The sequence below is a fragment of the Microchirus variegatus genome (assembly GCF_963457635.1).
Source record: "Microchirus variegatus genome assembly, chromosome: 11".
Classification (NCBI taxonomy): domain Eukaryota; kingdom Metazoa; phylum Chordata; class Actinopteri; order Pleuronectiformes; family Soleidae; genus Microchirus; species Microchirus variegatus.
This window is the reverse complement of record NC_139812.1, coordinates 18,577,124-18,590,890: the sequence shown is the minus strand read 5'-3', so window position 1 is coordinate 18,590,890 and position 13,767 is coordinate 18,577,124. Positions and strand designations below refer to the sequence as shown.

At 40.4% G+C, this 13,767-nt stretch overlaps 1 protein-coding gene across 10 annotated transcripts in view; it reads right to left on the bottom strand.

Moving 5' to 3' along the window:
* Window positions 1-291: 291 nt before the first annotated feature.
* dst (dystonin) overlaps window positions 292-13,767 on the bottom strand; it is a 91,394-nt gene continuing 77,918 nt past the window's right edge. For 6 of the 10 annotated variants that reach the window (XM_083897515.1, XM_083897522.1, XM_083897520.1 and 3 more), the window contains 21 exons: window positions 12,309-12,464; window positions 11,436-11,642; window positions 11,016-11,135; window positions 10,342-10,511; window positions 10,062-10,221; window positions 8,840-9,034; window positions 8,616-8,744; window positions 8,279-8,422; window positions 7,873-8,061; window positions 7,616-7,745; window positions 7,263-7,426; window positions 6,984-7,146; window positions 6,743-6,897; window positions 6,586-6,660; window positions 6,404-6,421; window positions 4,148-4,265; window positions 3,776-3,889; window positions 2,474-2,664; window positions 2,136-2,246; window positions 1,572-1,698; window positions 292-1,389 (listed from right to left, as the gene is read on the bottom strand). In XM_083897515.1, coding sequence (XP_083753641.1) covers window positions 1,133-1,389; window positions 1,572-1,698; window positions 2,136-2,246; window positions 2,474-2,664; window positions 3,776-3,889; window positions 4,148-4,265; window positions 6,404-6,421; window positions 6,586-6,660; window positions 6,743-6,897; window positions 6,984-7,146; window positions 7,263-7,426; window positions 7,616-7,745; window positions 7,873-8,061; window positions 8,279-8,422; window positions 8,616-8,744; window positions 8,840-9,034; window positions 10,062-10,221; window positions 10,342-10,511; window positions 11,016-11,135; window positions 11,436-11,642; window positions 12,309-12,464 — 3,093 coding nt within the window. In that variant the 3' untranslated portion in view covers window positions 292-1,132. The remainder of the gene's footprint in view (window positions 1,390-1,571; window positions 1,699-2,135; window positions 2,247-2,473; window positions 2,665-3,775; window positions 3,890-4,147; window positions 4,266-6,403; window positions 6,422-6,585; window positions 6,661-6,742; window positions 6,898-6,983; window positions 7,147-7,262; window positions 7,427-7,615; window positions 7,746-7,872; window positions 8,062-8,278; window positions 8,423-8,615; window positions 8,745-8,839; window positions 9,035-10,061; window positions 10,222-10,341; window positions 10,512-11,015; window positions 11,136-11,435; window positions 11,643-12,308; window positions 12,465-13,767) is intronic. The other 4 variants (XM_083897518.1, XM_083897516.1, XM_083897519.1 and 1 more) reach the window with 2 other exon arrangements.

Below are 13,767 nucleotides of genomic sequence, written 5' to 3'. Positions count from 1 at the left end.
TAATCCCCATATCGCACGTTTTTGGACTGTGGGAGGAAGCCAGAGAACCCGGAGAAAACCCACACACACACGGGGGGGAGAACATGCAAACTCCTTGCAGAAAGGCCCTTGTTCCGAAGTTGTTCCAAACGGGGCTCGAAACCAGGAACCCTGGTCTTCTTGCTGCAAAGGCAAATATCATTTTAAATGACCGTCAGGGAAGCATATTTACATTTTTTTTTCTCGATAAAATATCTCACCAATACAATCATAACATACATTCAGTGAAGCAGAGAGGATTGTGTGGTTCACACCAGTTTCCCTGGTGGCTTTCTGCAAGCAGGTTTATTACAAAGTAATGTTACAGTAACAATTTCAGCTCTACCGAAATTAAACATACGTTGACATAGATGTGCACGACAATGTCTACATGAAGTGGCACCTCGTCGAGGCCATTGCACACGCTGCTGCGCAGTGATCGAACCAAACGAGGAGAGCAGCTGCTGACAAACAAACAAACAAACAAACAAACAGGACTTGAAAGCTTCATGATTACGAGGTTTCTGCTACTTGTTTTAAATAGTGTTTTTCAAAGGTTTCTGCAGTGCTTACAGGGGGTGGGGTTTTGTAGTATATTGCATTGCCCTTTAAATGCATGTTGGCAGTATATCATAGCACTTAAATAGTTACTTGCAGTGCCTGAAATGGTACCATAATGTACCATCTACTCCAAACATCAGCATACATTAATTACAGTCTATTCAGTAACTCTCAGCACAATCCTGCGTGTTGTCCTTCATTAGTGTGTAGAAATGTTAACAGTACAACATAGTCATACCCAGGTTTTCTAGTGTTCTTCAAACCTCTACAGGTTTTTTTTTGTTTTTTTTATATATATCATCAATAAAATAAAATACAACAAAAACAAATTGACATCTTTTTTTTTCACAAAAATAAAATACATTAAAAAAAACACTATCCATTCTCACATAAAATTAAAACCATATTGCCTCTCGACAGAATATCTTACATCTTCGCAAAACAATTTAAATAACACTCAACACATTTGCAGTCTTTTAAGTTAGATATCTCCAGTGTCCATTGGGTTTTTAGGGTGCAGCTAGTTTCTGGGTCGTGTTTTCAAGGCCACCGACTATCGCTTGGATCCTTTGGCCAGTTTGCTTGTGGGAGTGGTTCTTCTTTGAGGAGTGGGGATCTTGGAGGGTTTTCCTCCGTGCTGGCGGGAGGCAGATCGCGGCGTCGCCCTGCTGCTCTCACCGACCGTCTCGGACACGTCCGAACACACAGACTGGATGTCCGAGATGTCGAAGTCAGAGGCGTCGCTGCCTCTGCGGCTGCTTCCTCTGCTTCCGGCTTTACTTCCAGGTCGGCTGGAATTCTTTCTCGACTCTAGAAACGGGAAACGGAAAAATATTCATTCTAGTCTTTTGTTAATGTGCATTTTTAAACAAACCATGATGTACAGTATATGTGCTGTACTGTACTGTATGTGGAAGTGTTGAATTAATGAATTACTTTTAATTTACAAACATTTTCTCTAATCATGATCATAATAATAGTTTTGTACTCACCACCTATTGCCTGTGTTCGAGCTTTCAGTACAGCAGCACTGATCAAGGTTCCCTCTTCGCTGGATTGAAATCCTTTACCTGACAAATAACCTGGAAGACGTAATTTGCTGCCTTGGACTGGTGTAATCTGTAAAAGGACAGACCTTTATTTACTTTCTACTTACTTGATTAATTTTTAATGATTTGCAGAGAAATGAGCAGAATATGAAGATAAGGTGCACAAATGAATGAGAGGAGTTAGTGTCTGAAATACAGGTTGAACCTGTAGAATTAATAAAGCATCCTAGAAGAGTTCATGCACAGATTTAACATCAGAATGTTAATACCACAGCATTCACATGTCATGACATTAATGTAGTTAACAGCCCAACAGTAATAAAAGACGTTAAATATTGCAGACCCAAGTGAAATCAATGGAACTTAGAGATCAATGTTTGTCCAAAGTGTTTCAGGTTTCTCATCACAGAATCAAACTAAAATCAGAAAGATGAAATAACCACACTCTGTTTTCATAGATATGCAGCAGTTTTCAGTTGGGTCTGACAGCTGATTATGTGACTATACCTCTGAGGACGAAGTTTGGCTCCCAAAGGAGTCTGACGATTTAAGAGGAGTGGAGGTTTTGCAGTTTGTAAGCCAGGGTTTATCATAATTGCGGCTTATTTGTTGGGGAGTCTGGGAAACAATGGCAAATCAAAAGACAGATATGGATTCTCAAATCAAAAAAAAAAAAAAAAAATCACTAGATGGAAGGAGAACACACAACACAACTGAACAGGGAAATGATTGAATCACACAAAAATAATTACGGCAGATGAATCATCATGAGTCAAATCATAGTGAGGGATGACCAATCCATGGAGTAAAAGCAGTGTCTCTCACGTCAGGGTGGATCCTCTTACCTTGGGTGTACTGGTCGCTGCTGGGTTTGCTGGGCAAGGGCAGCTCTGACTGGAGGTGGATCTGTTTGGAGAAGCTCCTCTGGACGACGGCCGAGATCTCCGGCCTCGGTAGCGGAAGCTCGCCATCACCTGGGTGGTGCCTTCTGGGAGGATGAACTTCTCTCGCAGCTCCAGGTTGGTCCTGCCTTTAGCTACAAAAATCATACTCGGGATGAGTCATGTTGAATAAATACAATCTGATTTTATTTTTTTTGTGTGTGTGTGTGTGTATGTGTGTATTTTTATGGTGGCGATGATAATGATTATGTGAGTTAACACTTTATTTTCCACTTCAGTTTCCTGGAGGAATCCTGGAAATAACTATGGAACATTGTCCACAGGTATGAAGGAAATTATTTTAAAAGCACTGTTCCATTTTAACAATGTATAAAGTTATTTATTACAACATTTATATTTATCCTGCGACTGCACTAGTGTATGTCACACAGTGATTTCCAGGAAACGTCTAAAATTAGAATTTGGAGAATATGGATCCTGAAAATAAAGTGTTGACAATAATATGCCAGTTTGTTTTAAAATAAGTACAAAATCTTACTACTACTAACAACTGAAAAATACGACGAAAACACACGACTCATGCAGTTTCACATCACATCCATACTGTTTAACAGAACTCCAATTATAGTGCAACAGGAGTGGACTAAACTTTTTGTTTCTCAGCTGACCAAATGGTTATACATATACAAATTAAATCAATGTGTACCTGAAACACTCAAACACCACAATTGCCTAAATCAAAGAAAATAATCTTAAAAAAACAGACTTTGCATCAGCTGTGTTGAAAACAAACTGGCTTACATGCAGTTCTAACCACTAAGCAACTGTCAGCAAAGAAAGCAAAACTGTTTCAGTTTTGTTGTGTTTTATGTAAAAAGTACTTTAACCACAATCATGACTTTTTACAACTATATCAATATCTCACGTGGTTCTCAAATGACTTCGATTGTCAAGCAAACCTGAAAACTGCAAAAGAAGCTGAGCTCATAAAAAGCTTGCTACATGCTCAGAGAGAAACTCATGATATATTTGTGGGTTTTTCTCTGGAACAGTGACAGCAGGTGATGTGATTCACAGACACAACTGCATGCATGAAAACCAGCCGGGGCGATGAGTGACAGTTGACGGTGAGTGGAGCTGCTTCCACGTATGTGAGAACGAGCCATTCACCCGCACACAGCTACGGTAGTGACACGCCAGAAACCAACACAAGCAGCACACGCTCGGATGTGCAGACACACATACCACAGGTGGGTTCATGGAGCAAGGTGAGATAGTGTGAGATTTGCCAACCTATAGGAGACTGAGTTATGGAAGAGTTTGATTCCGAGCGCAACATTTTGCTCCCGTGGTGATGAACTAGAAGAATTGATACCATGTTCAGCAGGAGAACGGTTCCGCGGGGGGGAAGAAGGGAAATTGATCATTAATACAGAGGACAGGAGAACACAGAAAGGTTTTCTTCCAGATGTGGTCACAGACATAACCACAGATGTTATCATACTGATGGCACATTGGGCAATAGGAAAACCCAAAAAAAGTGTATTTCTAAGAAAGATTTATAACAAAGGAGTAAATTTTTCCAGTGTTTTCAGGCAGAAACCAACTTGAACTTACCTCGACAGGGGTCGTTCTTTACCAGGAACTCATCCAGAGCCATCCAGCCTCCGCCAACACGCACCATCACGGTGCTGCGTAAAATACGAACCAGGCGAAGCTGCTGAGAGTCTCCAAACTAAGTCAGGGGAAGGAGAACAGAGAGGAGATGTGTGAAAAACATTGACCTGAGTAGAACAGCGCAAGCTGTGCAACACAGGAAACCAGAGTGGTGATGAGCATCGGATTTATTCCACTTAATTGATGTAATTTTATGTTGGATAATCAGGATAATCATTAAATTGCAAAATAATTCTACATCCGTCAAAGATGCATTCAGTCCAATTCTGATTTCCTTTCCATGTTGCACACACGCACAGATAAATTTGACACAACACAAATTCTGTTTTCATTCTCAAAGACACACATTATACAAAGGTCACTCCAACTGGTTTCTATTAGTTTGTGCTGATGTGTGTGTGTGTGTTTGTGTGTGTGTGTTACTATGAGAACAATAGTAAAATGCTTTTTTTCTTACTTTTTATGTTCTTACAATATAATGGCAACATAATTTGCTTATATTGGCTCATTTCAGATGTCTGACATCTGACTAATATTTCACTGTAACACAGAATATATAACACAGTTACCACACAATACATCTAGATCAGGATATTTAATAAGTGTATCTGCACACAATTATTATGTGTAATTATGGGATGTAATGTATATTGACAGTATGTGAGTTCAGTTTTTACTGCTACTAAATGTTAAGCACAGAAAAAAAACATGAACTGAAAGCATTTTATTATTATACCAGCAGGAGGCACTAGCATATAATAATATTTCTTCACCAAATATAAGAGCATGCACTTGAGCATGTTATGGATGTACATGGTTCAAGCTGTATGAGGTGACAGGAAACAGACGTCAGCCAGTTGGACGTGACCATGGACATTAGCACAAACACACAATTAGCACAATCACAGCTGCATGCTTTCTGTCAAAAAAAACCAACAATTTCACATCATGATCAAATGGACAAACAGCAATCTCCTGCAGTCCGGGCACTTTGTTGCATTTTCTACAACTAACACCAGTCAAGATACTCAGGATGCATTTGACACTGATGACACTGATCAGATGCAGTTAGATCCAATGACACACAACATGGGGAATGGTTCAAATCATTTCTGTCTAATCCACCACAGAGAGACACGCAGACACGACCAAACACTGATGACCCTTTACTAAGTGCCGTTTGCATTACACCGTATCTCTTATTAAAAAAAATCTTGCACTTGTATGATTATCGTCATGATTTAATGCCACTGGTGATTTTAGTGATCAAATACATTAAAAGGTGATGATGATCTGGCGGAAAAAAAAAAAAGAGGCACAAGAAACATTTTAAAAATTAACCATTTACCAGAATACAGCTTTCCAACACTGCAACGTGTAGGTGGGGGGTAAGATTTTGATTTTCCCTGTTTGCTATTGTCTCATCGCCGATTAAGGAGTCATGTAAGCAGTGAACCAGACCAAACTGTCAAAAAGATTATTTAAATTCAATTTAAAGTGATACAACAACACAAACTAGTTCATTCGCCACTTCTAGCGCCCCCTGTCCCCTCGAACTAGCATTAATCTACTAAGCTTCAGCGAGCATGTGGCATATGAACCCACATCAGTCATGAATTTGACACTGTAACATGCAACTGTCAAAACATATAATATTAAGTATTCATTTGTTTATATGGCTGCTCAACTATGAAAAGAAATTCATAAAAAAAAGTATCAGCCAATTGTGCATGACACTGAAGCACCAAAGACACACACGGTAAGCGTTATTTGCCCAAAATGCCCAGCAGATGAATATATGCCCATGGACCAATAATAAAATATGGGCTGAAATGATGTCAGCACACTTATATAGTATTCGCTGGAACTCAAAAGCGGATCCAAACATTTATATTCACTTTACCTGGATCATCCTCCATTTCAATAAAGCAAAAAACTTAGTGGAAAAATGCTACAATTATAAAAACGTAAATAAATAAACGTTTAAACGTCATTAGACATTTTAAATCAAAATTATATTATAGGACTTATAGGAATACACATCTTTTTTTTTATTTCTACTTCTGAGTTCCAGTCTATAAATATCAGCCAGGAAACTGAGCAGAAAGTGTTAATTGTAAAGCAAAAATGGTGCATGAACAACAGCGCAAAGCTTGATAAGGAACAGAACAGAAAGATAAAAACATTTTTATGTACCTGGTTTCCAAGGTAGAACTGGTGATGTGAAAAAAACAATAAAAGAAAATAGGTAAAGATTAGAGGTTTTATCATCACTATTTTTTTTCTTACCTTTACAAAGGATCTTTCAAGTTAATTTGAGTGTGTATTGGATGAAAAAGATAAGATTTGGCTTCAAAGTAAGGTGAAAATCTGCTTACCCGGTACTTGTTGGCACCAATCTGCTCCACTTGGAACCGCTTTGGACATTTACATTTTGCCACTTGACGTGTCACCTGCAAATAGGGAACATTTTCTTGAACCATGATCCTACAAATGTGCGAATTTCTCAATTCTATACACAAGAGTTCACGTTACCTCATCTTCGATTTTGTCTGCATCAGTCAGTGGTTTGTAGGCCTCTTTGTTGGGATGAAGAGCTGCTACAAACTCGTAGTAGTCGATGTATCCATCACCGTCTCGGTCAAAAATGTCTGCCACAGCGCTCATCTCCAGACGACTGGTGGGAAATTCTATTGAAGAGTCATAAAGTGTTAAAAAAAAAAAAAAGGATTGTGTGGACGCTGTTCAGCAGTGAATTGATATATAGGACACTTACTGGAGGAGAGGATGCCCTCTATGAACTCCTGTCGGGTCACTTTGCCGTCTTGATCTTTGTCAATGCGACGGAAGAAATCCATGACGCGAGACTTCTTGTGGTTCATCCAGCGCATGTAGCGCTTCCGCCACACATCAAAGTCAAAGTTTGCAAATTCCTTTAGCTGCAAAGGATAAATATGGTATTGCAATATGTTGATTTGAGCAACCACAAAGCAGAAAAGTGCAGCAAAAACAGTGGGATTAATAACGAGAGCTGATCTGGGTGGAGCTGGATTACCTCCTCCAGTCTGTCTAAGGCATCGTTGAGTTTCCTCCTCCTGTCCAGAGCCAGCAGCCAAACATGCTGCCACTTAGTGACCAGCAGGTTGACCCGGGGGTCCTTAGTTTCAATGGGAGCTTGTGTTGCTGACGCATACATTGTTTGTGTGGGAGAACGTTTTCCTGCAAGTCAAAGACAAAAAAACCTTCACAGTGAGTGTTTTCACACCAAATGGAATAGATTAGCAATTAGATCATTCCAGGTGCTAAAAGAAATGAAGAAGAGGATGTTGATCCATCCTGCAGTGACTCAAAACTCTGCCAGATGGCTCAGGTCATGCTCTGTGAGGGGATTATTAGAGGCATACATACTTCCAGTTCTTCCTTTTTCAAGGACTGGGATCTGAGATTGGTTTTGGGGCTCCACAGCAGTCTTCCGTTTGTGCGTCTTAGTGATTTTGTCAACATCTGGTTGCTTCCTGGTCATTTCCTCCATGAAAGCCTGCAGGGAACAACATGCTGACAGTTTTATTATGTTCTCTAAAGGGAGTAAACTATTATATACTATAAATATAAAACATAGAGTCCAAAACAGTTTGAAATGGTTTTAATCAGCAGTTTCACTTTACCTGATGTTCGGCTATGAGACTTTTGATCTCTTCTATCTCCTGCGGCAGCACCTCCTTGTCCTTATCATTGAGGTTGCTCTCAGCCCACTGGAGCCAGGTCAGCAGATTCTCCAGCAGCTCCTGAGTGGTCAACATCTCAGTGAGGGCTGTGGTCAGACGCTGCTGGTGCTGCCGGGCCCAGGCCTGCACCTGCAACGGCAACATTACAAACGTTAAAGAAAACTACAAAGAGGCACAGCAGATGAACACATGCTGTTATGACATCATATGTATGGAGGTATACAAAACAAAAGAATCATCAAAATAAAACCCAGTTTAGAAAGTCATTTGCATGTTTAGTAACTCTGTAACACTCGTCCCCGTCATACCTGTGTGTGAATAATAGCATAAATATATACAGACTGACCTCTTCAAAGCGGGCTTTAATGATGGTGTTCCAGTGTTTGATGGTTGTGATAGAGTCTGGGTGGCAGATGGTCAAAATAGCCTCCCCCATACTGATGGATTTGCTCAGAGCCACTCGCTTTTCCTCCAGTTTCTTCATGAACTCCTAAAATTACCAAAATATTTGATCTTTAAAATGATTATACAAAACATCCATTCATCATAAGGTTGTTTTAACATTGGAACAAGGCTCTAGTGATGCAAATACAGAATATTTGACTCAAGAAAAAAGCAGCAGGTTTTGTTTTATTACAACTGTCAAAATACAGTATAACCTTGATAAAAAATAAATGGCTTGCCTTGTGTTGTTCAATAAGTGCCCGCAGTGCCTCCTCATCGTCAGGCAGGCTGCCATGGAAACGCAAACTTTGCTCAGCCTCAGCCAGCCATTCCAGCAGGATGTGAACTGTAGAATGAAACTCCTCAGCCTGCAGACAAAAAAAAACACAGATTTACAGATTTACAGATTTAAAACTCATTCATTCACTTTACCTCCTTTAAAACTGTGGTAACATGACAGTACCTGACACAAGGCCTGTTCCAGACGAGCCTGTTTGGACACTGAGAGGTTGCACACCGTCTCCCAGCGAGTGCTCAGCTCCTGCATCTGCACTTTGACCCAGGACGAGTCGTTGTGACTGCTGTCAATCAACTCTCTGGCTGAACGTTTGAGGGCCTGAACGCTTACCGTCCTCTTTCCCATCTCCTTCTGGAAAACCTGAAGAGGACAATCAGCGACGGACACAGTCAGACAAACACAACATACGTTTCAGGAAAAAACAGAAGTGGATTCCAGTGTTAAAAATAAACCTGGATGTACAGTACGAGTTCACGATCGTATTTTAATCACGATCACTATTTTGGCTTCTTGAAAACTTGATCATATGATATTGAAAATGTATGCTCGACCATTAGCAATCAGGCACTCAATAACCAGCTGCCTGACTGTGTCTCCATGTTCAATCACAACTGCTGCTGTTTCCTCCACCGTGCAGCTCCAATTAAGTTTCCTGAATGCAGTCTGAACGTGTTACGCTACATTTAAAAAGACATATAAAGCAAACGTCTCAGTGTGTGAGGGAGAGAGAAAAGGTTCGGGCTGGGAAAGACAACAAAAGGACATACAACGCCAAGTTATAGAGCTCCCATACTGCATTGGTAATTTCTTAGAAATCCACAGGGGGCAGTGGAGTTTTTTTCCTCAGGCACATCACAGTATATTTAATCAACTACTCACAAAGTGCCATGTAATTCAATCTTATGTCTGATCCCTTTAATTTAAATGACAGGAGACAAAGATACCTCCAACAGAGAGTTTGTTGAGTGCAGTTATTATCAAAAACATTGGACATGTGTTTTTTTTCACCTTTGCTCGACAAAAAACCTTCATGTTTAATAAAAAGCTACAACAATGCAGGTCCTTTTTGTGGTTGTCATTTATCGTCTCTAATCCTCATGTGGTTTATGTGTCCTCTGTGATATTGTGATAAGAAAACTCATTGAAGAAAGGAAAAGGGAGTGTTGTTATTGCAGCAAGGAAAACTTTAACTCTTGCATTTTGAAACTAGGTTTCAATGCTGTCACTAACCAGTAAGTAACCAGGACGGGAGGAGAACGTTTGGGTACATTGTTAAGGTCTGCAAAACAAGGTAATGGAACACTGCAGATGCCAACTGCCCTAAAACACCAAAGAAGAGAGGAATAATTGGGATATTATGTTTCCTTGGTCTGGCATTGTTTTCTACCTTGTGGCTGTCTATCAGGTTGAGAACCAGGTCTATGTCTCCATGTACGGGCTGGTCCTCAGCCAGCTGAGGTTCCACTCTGTACAGCCAGTCGATGAGAGCTTGAAGAGCAACAGTAAACTGGCCCGAGAACAACAAGGCCTCCTCCAGCTTGTTTTGTCTGCAGGAGAGAACAAACCATTCACAACGAATGAAAAGGCCTTTAGAAATACTGCAGACAGCGTGACCTGGAGCTGGTTGAGATTAAAGCAACAGCAACAATTAATGTATTCAGTCATACCTTTCGATTGATTTGCCACAGACTGTGTCCCATTTATCCCTCAGTTCACTCAGCATGTCATCCAGCTTCTGATTATCATCCTGAAGAGATGTCTTGTCTTTCAGGGCCCGACCTGTTCGAGACGTGGTGTCGTACACAGAGTGTTTGCTCCCCAGTGATTTCTGGAACTCCTGTACGAGAGAAGAAATGTCATGTCAATGTTACGTTTAAAGGATACAGAGTCTATCTCCAACTGTTACAGTGAATCTTCTCAAGGGATTAGTAGTATTACTACTGTTTGCATGTCAGATAGCATCATAATCTGTGTGTGTGCGTGTGTATTCTGATTAAGAAGAACATTTTATGTGAGAGAAACAGAAAGAGGGTCAAAACTGGGTCGCATGTAATGTCAACAAATGCATGACTAATGCATTCTGTAGATACTATAACTGATATAAATAACTTTAAATGATGCAATTATTTACTTCCAACTCAGATAAAATTAAAACATTCTGTATATAATGCAATAGGCAGCTGTCGTATTATTCTGGCTTGCAGAAAAAAAAAGTTTGGATATTGAGGTTGACTCTGTCACATAAATTAAACTCAGCTGCAGATTCTGTCAAAGGTTTGCAGCCAATTTAAGCTTTTTTTTTCTGTTCCCATTGAACTGTGCTAAGACGACGGTCCGTCACCTTGTGCTGCGTCAGCTGCGTCTTGATCTTGTCTGGCTCATTAGCAATTTCCACTTCGGAGTCCAGAGTCTTCTCAGATTCGTCCAACCACTCCATCAGTTTATTCCAAGTTTCGTGGAACTAATGACGGATAAAGAGACAAACTCAGTGTAAGGCATTTTTTTTTCTAAATAGGTAAGATTTCATTTGATTTATTGCAGAGTCCTGTTTTATGTTCATATGATTAGATTTTCAGGCCCAAGGAACATAAGAGGCCAGTGCTTATAAAAAAAAAAAACCACAGTGAGCTGCAGAAAGAATAGGAAACTGGATTTACATAATATTTCCACAGCTTTCCAATGATAACAAAGAAGCCCTGACAGCAGTGAAACAATGTCTATTTCAAATGCAAAATCACTATGAGCAAAAGCAGAACAGTACCTGTTTGGCTCTCTTCCTGCTGTCATCCAGCAGTCGACCTCGCTCAACAGACCGCTGCACCAGCTTCTCCCAGCGGCCTTGCACGCTGAGCAGCAAGTTCTTGATCAGCACGACATCCTGTTTCTGGCTGAAGTACTTCAAATGTGTGCCTGTCTTGTCCAGCTCGATGATGTGGTCTCTGTGGGAGTTCACCTCAGTCACAAATATCTGCAAATATACAGAGAGAGGTTTCTGTCGGCGGTAAAAGGAGGAGACACTGAAAGCAGGGGTCCGACCCCCACGGGGGGCCACAAAGCTCTTATTCGCAGGGTTTCCAGCTGAATTACTGGGTCTTGTATCAGAGGTGAAGATAATGATGGAGAAGGGAAGCAAATATTGAATTTTGCAAAAAAGACAGCTCAGCAAACATTCTCAGACCTCAACAATAATAATAAGAAGAACACAGAGAGCAATGTGTTCCTATATTATCTGGTGTTTTTTTTTTTCTTAATACATTTACCATTTTGTAATGGTAGTGATAGTAATATATGCTATCATTAAAATATGTATTCCTCAAAAAATGGTTTGGAACTACTGATCTAATTCATGTGATTAATGTGCTTTGCTCTGGAAAAAAATGAAGAAAAAAAAACCAGATGGAGTCATTGAGTCACTGTTTGGCTCGATGGCAAAGCAGGATGAATGACGAGTGAAATAGTAAACACCACTGTTATTTGAAATGTGATAGGGATGTTATTTATAACTTCTCACTGACTAAAGACATAACACACGGTCGAAGCAGCTGAATAAAAGCAAAGTTGGATAAACGAACAGATTCATGAAGACACACAAAAACAATAAATGTCCTCCTCCTCCTCTGTGTGAAAACATTACCTTATGCTCATCAATCTGAAACATGATGGTCTCCAGAATGAGCGAAGCGGGGGAAACCATGTTGAGCGTCTGCTCTGCTTGAGTGAGCCAGTTGATGAAGTCCTGCAGAGAGTTGTGGAAATCTGTGGCCACCGTCAACGCTTCTTCCAGTTTCACCTGAAGACACAACACATCATCACGGTCCACATGTTGTGCCTGAAATAATCTTGTTATCCTTTCATCTTTAAACAGAACGTAAGGGGAAAAATCTGGCTGCTATGACAAGGGAGAGGAGGGGAAAAAAATAAACCATTATGTTTCTAAACCTGACCGCTATTTAAACGGAGGAAGCGAAACATCATCTGCAGAGGCTGATGGTGATACAGAAATGTAGTGATGAGCTTTTAATTGAATAAGATCAATGTCCACAGAGTCTCCACTGCTGGAAAACATCCGTTCTCTAAAGCCAAGGCCTCACACACACACAGACTCACAACATGACAGTAAATGCTGTGTTAATGACATCACAAACATGACACTGCATGAGTTGTAAATCTCTATTGTGGAAGAGTCTCACTAAAAATGGCAGTGCCATTCAAGTCATCTATTGTCTAAAACAGTCTGCGTTTTACTCGCTGCACCAGAGAAGTGTCACATTGCTGCAGAGAGTTCAGCCAGAAGCTGCGACTCTAAAGTCTACCAGACTTCACATTACCGGGCACAGGACCAAAGTCAATAGGAAAAAAGTAAAAGCAAAGTGTTGCAGCGAATGCACAGGCAACCCAGACTGAGGAGCTCTATGGTGAGAGTGTAGTAAGGGAGAGATGACTTATCTTTATGTCATGTAAGATGGACCCTGACGTTTATTTAACCTATTAAGACCTGAAGCGCCTGGAAAAAATGTCTCTAAAACCTGAGCTTCAATGCCTACTAAATGACTGATTTGAGAGCTTACACCTGTGTCTTTCCTGTGAAATTTATTTAGATACAAAAATGTATAAGTAAAATGAATAACTATTTTCAATTAAAAAACAGTAAGAAAATAAAGTAATATCAACTTGTGTCAGTGCCTTGATTTAGTCCTGATGTACTGTGAAGAACAAGAACAGCATGAAATGACTGTAACAGTCTGCTTCACATGTGACGGTAATAGAGCTTACAGCGCTGTGGCATCTGCAGGTAAAACCACTGTCAACCCCTGGTGGGCGGTTGTAAATACTCCGTCGATTACATTGGTATTTATCGTCATTATCGCCGACCTCGTCCGCTTCAAACATAATTATGTCTTAACCATAAATCCCGGTCGATTTGTTCAGAGCGTTCGAAGTTATCAGCGATGACGTCATCGAAGACGAGAAACTCCTCAAAATCCCTGCCTTCAGAAATCTCTCCGCTGTCAAAGTCCTCCTTGTTTGCACGAAGTAATTTCAAAACAATGTGACAAAACAACGCGAGGAACCCTTATACCCCCCGAAAATTG